General features: G+C 39.1%; 2 protein-coding genes across 3 annotated transcripts in view; one reads left to right on the forward strand and one right to left on the reverse strand.

Annotated features, from left to right (window-relative positions):
• Positions 1 to 107: 107 nt before the first annotated feature.
• The window catches only part of LOC109467917 (WD repeat-containing protein 55-like), a 13,784-nt gene continuing 4,837 nt past the window's right edge, over positions 108 to 9,054 (reverse strand). Inside the window, exons 1-8 of one of the 2 annotated variants that reach the window (XM_019766066.1) lie at positions 4,854 to 4,978; positions 4,216 to 4,343; positions 3,794 to 3,888; positions 3,356 to 3,516; positions 2,779 to 2,885; positions 2,317 to 2,416; positions 1,902 to 2,071; positions 108 to 1,548 (exon numbers count right to left, since the gene is read on the reverse strand). In XM_019766066.1, the coding sequence (XP_019621625.1) occupies positions 960 to 1,548; positions 1,902 to 2,071; positions 2,317 to 2,416; positions 2,779 to 2,885; positions 3,356 to 3,516; positions 3,794 to 3,888; positions 4,216 to 4,343; positions 4,854 to 4,868 (1,365 nt within the window). In that variant the 5' untranslated portion in view covers positions 4,869 to 4,978 and the 3' untranslated portion in view covers positions 108 to 959. Of the gene's footprint in view, positions 1,549 to 1,901; positions 2,072 to 2,316; positions 2,417 to 2,778; positions 2,886 to 3,355; positions 3,517 to 3,793; positions 3,889 to 4,215; positions 4,344 to 4,853; positions 4,979 to 9,054 lie in introns of those variants that run through there. The other variant, XM_019766065.1, reaches the window with a different exon arrangement.
• LOC109467918 (post-GPI attachment to proteins factor 2-like) overlaps positions 5,016 to 9,054 on the forward strand; it is a 13,740-nt gene continuing 9,701 nt past the window's right edge. Inside the window, exons 1-2 of the mRNA XM_019766068.1 lie at positions 5,016 to 5,105; positions 6,676 to 6,830. Coding sequence (XP_019621627.1) covers positions 6,678 to 6,830 — 153 coding nt within the window. The 5' untranslated portion in view covers positions 5,016 to 5,105; positions 6,676 to 6,677. The remainder of the gene's footprint in view (positions 5,106 to 6,675; positions 6,831 to 9,054) is intronic.

The raw sequence follows: 9,054 nt of genomic DNA on the forward strand, positions 1-9,054 counted from the left end.
GAGCTAAATTGTCATCTGGTTAAAGTATGGAACAGATTGATTATTTCTTACAGGTTGTTAAAGTGTTGAAAGAAGGACTGATGTGCCTGATACATGGGGTTTGAAGAAAGGCTAAAGTAAACACTACATGAAGCTACTGTCTTAAGGAAGGCCAGCATGTCTGTAAAATCAGTGTCTGAAGAAAGACATACATGTAAAGTATATGTAGATCAAGTCTTAAGAAAAACCAAACTTAAAGTTTGTAAACCTGGGACGGATACAAAGTACATGTTGCATATGCATGTAAGTAAAAGTTTCCTCTTTCCAGGTTTGTAAAGTGGGACACATACAACACAACTTTTAGTAGTACAGGGGTTAAAATAGCTGAAGAATTAAGTTGAGAATGGGGGAAATTCAGTAACGAGACAGTTGTTGAAAAGGGGAATGTAGCTGTGTCATTAGGATGGGGGGAAAGTCTTCCAGTCTTCTAATGGTAGAGCAGTACTTAAAGTACTGTTGGTCCTTGGACTCAGAATGAACAAGAGTATATTTCAGCAATGATGCATCCTGTGTAGTTCAGTCATATAGAATATATTGTTTTGAAGATTGCTGATTATAACAGTTTGTAATTCAACCGGCCTCTTGCTGTGTTTCTTTTTAAATGATTTAGTAACTTATCTATGTATTTTAGTACATTGTATATCCAAGACTAGATGCCTTGTAAGACTTTGTCACAGTGACTGATGTTTGATCCAAATTTTCATAGAAATCACAATATTCCCACAGGAATCCATTCAGCAGTTGGAAATGAAAAGGCATGTGGTACCTGGTGCTCTGGCTAATGTGTCACCTGGAATGTTCTAGTACTCAGGCTAGGTTAGAATAGTTCCAAACATGTTCGCTGTAACATAAGTCTTCTGAAGAGTATCAAAAGAGGTTATGCCTAAAAATTTAGAAAATCAAATTTTCACTACAGTGAATTACTGTTTTCCTGAGCTGTCAGAATCTGGCTTGTCATTTGCCACGTCTTTTTCATTCTCATCTTCTTTTTCATCATCATCATCACCTGTCCTCTCCTCTGACTCTGAGTCAGAATTTGAGTCAGAGTCTTCAGCTGAGTCAAAATCATCCTCATCAAGATCCTCAGAATCTTCTTCCTCTGATAAGAAATCATCTGATTCCTCAGAGTCTGAATCATTTCCATTGTCTGCATCTTCCTCATTGCCTGACTCTTCCTCATTATTAGAGTCAGAGTCCCCCTCTTCTTCAGACGAACCTTCTTCAGATTCAGTTGCCGGTTTCACCTCCAAGTCTTTCCCAAAGTCAGCAAAGAAGTCTTCCTGTCCAGCTGTTTTCTTCAAGTTCTTTGGCTTGTTGTCCCTCTTCGCCTTCTTGGAGGCATCGATGGTTTCCTTCTCTAAGTGTGCGACGTGCCAGAACTTGATTTTCTGGTCGTGAGAACAGCTAGCGATCATTTCACTGTTGGGAGTGATCCTGATCTGTTCTATGGGAAACTCTTCATGTTCTCCAACAACACCCATGAATCTGTTGGGAAGGATGTTCACGGCCCTGGGAATGATAAAAATAACAGTTTGGCTGTAGTTGAAGTGGAAAGATAGAAGGAAAATAGAGATATACAAGTGTAAGCTGATACTGGCTCATCTACATGTCTATTGAACAACATCGTATTGCTCACAAGAAACATTAGCATGAAGACTGTTAATGAAGAAAATCTTAAAAGGAATGAAGATGACATCAGTGTCACACTTTAAAAGTTGAAAAATCATTTGGCACCATCATTCAGAAGTATCAGATGTTTTACTTTATACAATTTAAGTCATTGTCATGTTTACTACTGTAACAGGAAAAGCTAAGACTGAAGGCAAGTAAATTCTGGGCCCAAATATACAGAATGAAGATACCTGATGACACCGTCCATAGACCCTGTGCAGACTATGTTTTCTGTGACAGGTACGATACAGTCCACAGACATGGGATGACCAGGGAACCTGTCACTGATGTTCCCAAATTCCTCCCAGTTGAAGAAGTTCAGCGCTCCCTCCCCAGTGCCACAGATGACTTTGCTGCCATCCTAGTATTCAAGTAAACCATTTGTGGAATGAGAAGAATCCTTCATAAGACGAACCATAAAGAATACTTTCTAAAAGTAAAGGCTGGTATTGTGCTTGGTCTGAAAGTCATTAGGTACAAAAAGCTTACTAAGATATAATTATTACTAACCCATAACAACTCTAGCTCCTAGGATAAGGTCACATTTGAAAAACATGCTACTTTTAGGTTTATACTCCAGACTTGGTATCCAACATCCCCACATACCTTCACGATAGCAACAGACAACATCTCATCCTCCATGTTTTCTGACTGCATCACCTTTTTCCGACGTCTGATGTTGAAGGTTGTCATGGTGCCATCTCCACTGTACTCAAGAAGACGGAACATGCAGATAAAGAATCAATCATAAGATATCATAATCAACTTTTGCATGTCAACAGGAAAGAAAAACTTGGACAGACCTACATTATCACTCGTAGAGGGATAAATCTCCGAGATCTTTTGAGAAATCAACTTCTCTTCCGATTAAGCATTGTTCTCCAAATTTTTATCTCAGATCTCTGGCAGTCTTACAAATCTCTTTTCGCAACAGTTTTTTGAATGGTTTCCCATTGCTTGAAAATTTTCATGTGGTTACTGGATACAAGTATAAAATCCAGGGTATTTCCAAGAAAACATCAAACCTCTGTAGCTATAGACAACCTTAATAGACCCACAAAAGCAGACCTTGTAGCCAGGAGAAAGCGTTTCTCCTCGTCCACTGCCATGTCACTGATGAAGTCCTGGTTCTCCTGCAGCTCCATGATGGGATGTCCCTTCCTCAGGTCCCACAGCTGGGGAAACAGGTTAAGTTCAGCCTCAAAATTAATACATTGTAGTAGGAGGGTAAGTGTCCTATAGACATTCTTTATGTGAGACTAAATATATACACTTGTAGTAGAAAGCAGGGTAGCAGGTGACAGAATCATTCTATCCTCCGTCAACAAATCCTAGCTGTCCTAGAGACCATTTTTCAACCTTAAACCTTTGTCATCAACACAACACCTAACACGCATATGTATGTACATGTATGCATGTTAAAAAACATTTTCAGCCTTAAATCATTGTCATCAACAGAACACCTAACATGCATATGCATAATTATTTTACTTGTGTGCATGCAAAAAAATTATTTAACAGGTGGCCAATGTACTGTAGGAGTTTGTTCAGTTTTTTATCCAAACGACTAAAACTTATAATTTATCTATCTCCACCACAGTAGATCAGTACAAAGATGATTTGATAAACATGCAACATTACATACCTTCACATTTCCATCGTCGTCCCCTGTAGCCATGAGCCTGTCACTGATGACCAGCTGACAGTACACAGGGCTGGGGTGGGCCTGGGGGAAACTCTGGGAAACCTTCCCTGTCTCTACATCCACTACCTGCAGGGACCTGTCCTTAGAACAGGTCAGCAGACCTGCAACAGAATGATACATCCTTTATAAGGAAGACCTCAGACCTCCTACCATATACCATGTACAATGTATCTTTTTTAGAAATGTCTACTCCGAAAATGCTGATTTCAAAGTGCCATAGTCTGAACCGGTATTTGGTTAAAGCTTAGGTAAAAGATTCCAAATTTAATGGCTGGGGAATTTTAACATGAAGCTACAACATGCATGCTGCATGCATGCTGTAACTTGGGAACTTAATGAAATATAAGATATAACTTGTTGATATGCTGTAATACTGACTGTTCCCATCCTTGGAAAAAGCCACTGCTCTGGTTGCCTTCTTGTGATGCTTGAAGGTCCTCACTAAGGTGTTGGCAGAGGATGCGTAGGAGTGTCTGACGTGAAAGCAAATGTACAAAAGGTTTCATGTGAGATAAAGAATCAATACAGTATCTGGTAGAAGTCAGAAAAACAAAACAACTTAAGCTCTGCACATGCTTCACTGTATCTATTGTTTACAGACAGTCAAACATATAAGGCTATGCTATTATCAGGTCTATCTGTATCTGTATAGCCGGCTATCTAGCCGGTATAAGCACCCTTTGGTTTAACACACCAGCTGTTTTGTCGTTTAAAATTATAAATTACAGTCTCTTCCCTCTTCTTAAAACAGGTGCACAGAGTTTTTAAATGATAAATGAACGTGTAAATGAAATACTTACAAAGTGACTTCCCCCGTGATGAGCCCGGCTGCGATGAGAGGTTTACTGGGGTGGAAGTTGATGTCCACCACCAGGTCATCAAACGTGATGTCAGCAGGGATCCGCACCCTGTCATCTCCACTCTCCTCCTAACAAAAAAAAAACAAGATACTTTGCTTTCTTTTCCAGCAAAAATGGATACAAAAAATCTGACAGACCTTCGAATATTAATAAATAAAGTGTATGTTCATTGTAATATGTGTGCTAACATTTATAGGCTATGGTATGCATTATGCAGTTGACAAAATGCAAAGAATGTGGTTTGAGTTAGTGCACCTGGAGCATGGGCCACTTGCAATTGCCCAATGTCTACATGTGCATTGCAATACTCTATGTAACGCTTACCTAATCATTAGCTAATGGTTCAATCAAAATCATTTTTAAAATGCACCCTTGGAACCTCTGCCACTTCTTTCTTGATGTTCATGTAGGATTTCATATCTAGGTCATCTCTGTCAAACATTTTGACTGTTTTGAGTCACTGCAAACCTGAATTGTGGTAGGATTTGGGCATGATAGAGATCATGTCTTGATCAGTTGATGATATTAATGTATACCCATGCTACATAAAAAATCTTAAAGCTAAATCAGACACTTACCTTGCCTTCAGACATAATCAAGACAACACATAGAATCTACTACAAACTCTAAAACTAGTAAAAGTGGTCTCTTTTGACAACAAATTGTGAGGCACTGATCATGTGTGCCCACAACAGAACATCCCACATGTGGCTCTTACAGATGCAATAGGTCAGAGGTCACAGGAAGGACCTAACCCATAGCAGTTGATCCTGTTTGCAGGAAGCAGGTCACATGTAACACTAGGAACACATGCCATTCAACAAGAGCAGGTAAGTACTGCTGTAACACCTACTTTTAACTGGGATAACTGGCAGTGATTATCAATTTTACTGTGTTCAATGTTCATTCTGTTTTGATCAAGGAAACTTGAACTTGAAGGTCATACCAAGGAGATTTACTTTGTACAGTACATGGAACCATCTTCATCTTTGGGGTGGTAATTTGATCACCTACACCAAGGACGTTGAAGGTCCTTGCCTAATAATGTTATAGTCTTGCTTGATACATGTGGCAATTTGTTGCTACATGTAACTTATGTGGCAATTACCCACCAATGAGTTGCTTCAAAAACATGCAATTCATGCTAATAAGCTGCACATGCCAAGGAAGCCTCCCACTATTCTGGTATTAGTGCTCTAATCTGTTCCAGCTGTCACAAAAGCTGTCAGCTATTATCTCTATAAACAAAGGTTTAAAAAAATACAAGATCACCACAACAAATCTAGTTTAATTATGCCCAAAGAGTACCCTATTTGAGAATTTGTTGGCTGAGTTCTTTCCCCACCCAGTGTACTGTACAAATAGCAAACATTGAAAGAGTCTTTCAAGTGCTTTTTGCCAGTCACTGGATGTTACAGTCCAATGGTTTCTTTACCTTCTGGCCTTAAAAATGCTCGTGTGCGATTCTGAGTCATGACTGTGGTATTCAGGCACCAAATACCTTTGAGTTTGAAATAAAATAACACACAGGTAAGTACATGTAAGTACATATTCTAATGATTTAGAATTAATTTTAATATCTGAATAAAGCAAACAAACAAATATTGAATTTCACAACTGAATTAGAAATGGGCAACCTTATTGATACATCTAAAAACTGACTAGAATAGTTGGGAAACAAAATATGTGGAGAAAGATATCAAACACTGTATCTTGATTTTACATAATTTTCTTATTTATTCCATATATGTTTTTATATATTTAATTCCTAAGATTAAAAATTCCTATGAAATATTCTCTTCAATGTCCTAGCTCTTCTTTGTGTTTAACACGGCTACACCATGTCATACGGTACCCTCTGTAACTATAGATCTGGGAGATGTAGTTTTGTGTAATTGAATTAGAATTGATGTTATATTGATTCCTGTACATGTAATATCACTTGATTTTTGGGCGAGTCAATATTTCTGGCACGTGGCCAGAAATGTCAATACTTGTGTCTGATATTACACCTTTCCTCACTGTCACTTATGATATGAAATACTATAAAAAGAAAATCTATGGACAAGTGTAACTAAATAACATTTCTGTTATTACATACGAAAACAAATTATACAGCACTCTTCCCACCACTGTGTGATGACATAAATATTTCGATAAATGTTTTCATTTTCTATGTTGTTGGTCTTTTCAAATGTTTTTACATTATGAAATATTACGAAACATCTTCAAATAATGTTTAGTGATCATAGCAAATAATGTTTATTGATCATATTAAACATGTGTAACCAGCATTTCTGTTATATAAACAAAAATCTGGCACAGGATATGCTTGCAAGAGACATCCTGGTGGCTCCTTTGCATATGAATGCATGAAACCCAGGCTCATTCATTTTTCAGCCATGGAGAGCTTGCGACTGGATTCAGTGTTGCTGAGAGTGGATTTTAGATTTTGGCATGTGATCACAGCTTTGCTACCTCTGGGCAGTTTTCTGTCTGCTGTATTCTTAGCACTGTGGTTACACTTTGAGTCAGCTACAGGAACACACTGTGGGGTGAGTAGACTCTTCAGATGAATACCTAATAGCTCTGATAAGATGGATGGATGTATTGTCAAAGATGGGTGTATGCTTGATACTGTGACATTCTGATACCAAGGACATTATACACAGATGTATAATGTCCTTGCTGATACAGAGCCACATTTAAGAGCAACAGGAAAAAATTCATGTCTATCACTAGTATCAGGGATGAGACATTATGCATATAGCCCTGTAATCCAAAAGCATAAAATGGTCATTTCAGAATTTGAAGATTTATTTTGAAAACCAAGTATGGAGTGATAACATTACTTGAACTTGTGCTGATCATACATTCCTAGAGAAAGGCAATTTAAAAGAGAATTCAGCATCTGTCACAACTTGGAATATTCAACAACAAAAGTGATGGCATGGCAGCCATGCCAGCGTGTAATTGCTAATCCCCTAACATGGACTATCTGGCAACAGGCCACATGAAACCATCTCTACTTGGAAGACGATCACGATTTCAATCAATCAGTCTACACCTTTGTTTGAATGAAACGGGCAGTAGAATACCAAAACAGGTTATTTCAGTGATGTACTTTGTGGATTTTATTCCGTCCAAAATTGCTGACCTTCTCGATGCCCAATGAAGGAAGAAATGTTCCTAAGTCATTCTTCAAGTCTCAAGCCATTATCGATGTGATATGATAATAACATGCATTGGAAGCACTCTATAGCTAGACAATGGTACTAGTAGTTAATCCCTAGGCCATATTTGTTACAGCACCATTAAAATGAATGAATGAATTACTAGTATATATTTTAAAAGTAATGAGGGATGCCCTTACTTCGGATGTGCCCTAACTTCGAACGGAATATTTGCTGATCTTATTATGCAAGTACGCCGTGTTGCCACTGGCTTTGCTAATTAAAATTGTTAATAATTTAAATAATAAACATAGTCAATGCGTACAGCTGGTATTTGCATGCAAAGTATAGTTCTATAAAGTTGTTTGTCGTTTTGTCAAAAATGAGAATTTTGCCAATAATAATGATGGTGCTGAAAAGAGGGTCACTTGGTAGCGGTGGCCATGAATATACGACCTTTGCCAAGCGGTAACGCAACAGCTACATACACAAGAACATAAAGCTTTAGAAGCAATAGAAATTTCGGTCTCCGACCTGAGAACGCCTTGAGTTTGAGTGCGTGAAAAAGCATTCGATGTTAGGTCAGTACTTAGCAGCCATAAGCTGAATTGATATTTACAATAAGAGACACATTTTAACAATACACATGATGCCTTTGAAAAACATTAATACCGTGACAATACACATGACAATACACATGACAATACACATAACAATACACACGATGGCTTTGAAAAACTGCATTAACTTAAGTGATGTAGAAAGGTTGAACGGTCTCTGAAGGCAGTTGCAGTTGCATGCAGCTGAGAATTAAGGCTGGAGCATGAAATCAGCTTGTCAGAAGGCCAGCATGCGTAATTCGGGTCTGGGTCGATCGGAGTATTACGTGATTGTATTATAAAGTGTCTTTTATCTCCATGGTTAACATGGTTATATTTATCACCCCCCCCCCGCCTCTGTTGATAATTCCCCACATGCTGCACTGTTATCTTGCGGACATTTGTGTTCTTAGCATTGTATATGTCAATGTGTAACGTTATATTGTAACATATGCATCGCATCGCCTTTATGTAAGGATCTAATATGCTGAACCATAGAGTCCCCCCTATGGGAATGGTATAACCTGCCACCCCCGGTGGCGAGTAGGCAAGTCCACTAGGAACCAGTTATATCCAGTTGAGTTAGAGTTACCCACATGTTCTGAAGAATACATACAGATCCACAGTACTCCACTCGTCTCTTCTGCTCATTCCATAAACCCTGGGATTGGATCGTTACACTGGTGGCAGCGGTGTTCGGACTCTTCGCCGTCCCTAACCACCGGACTTTATTCGTCAACAACCGGTGGATCGCTGCGTTCGCCGCCCGGCGGTACTCGCCCCTCCCCTCTGGCCCATGTGCATCTACCTTCAACTTCCCGGACCGCTCCGCTATCTTTTCTGTCAAGGTAGGCTTTAGGCTCGCACTGAACTGTTGAGAATTTGGAACTGCCCGTCACTATATGGCTACCGCTAGTGATTCTGTTGTCGTTATCGACGAGGACATTTCATTTAACTACAACCCTGTGGCTCGCACCCCCTCGAACGTAATGGCGTCGCCCACACAG

The sequence above is a fragment of the Branchiostoma belcheri genome, unplaced genomic scaffold, assembly GCF_001625305.1.
Source record: "Branchiostoma belcheri isolate BF01 breed outbred unplaced genomic scaffold, Haploidv18h27 scaffold19, whole genome shotgun sequence".
NCBI classification, from domain to species: domain Eukaryota; kingdom Metazoa; phylum Chordata; class Leptocardii; order Amphioxiformes; family Branchiostomatidae; genus Branchiostoma; species Branchiostoma belcheri.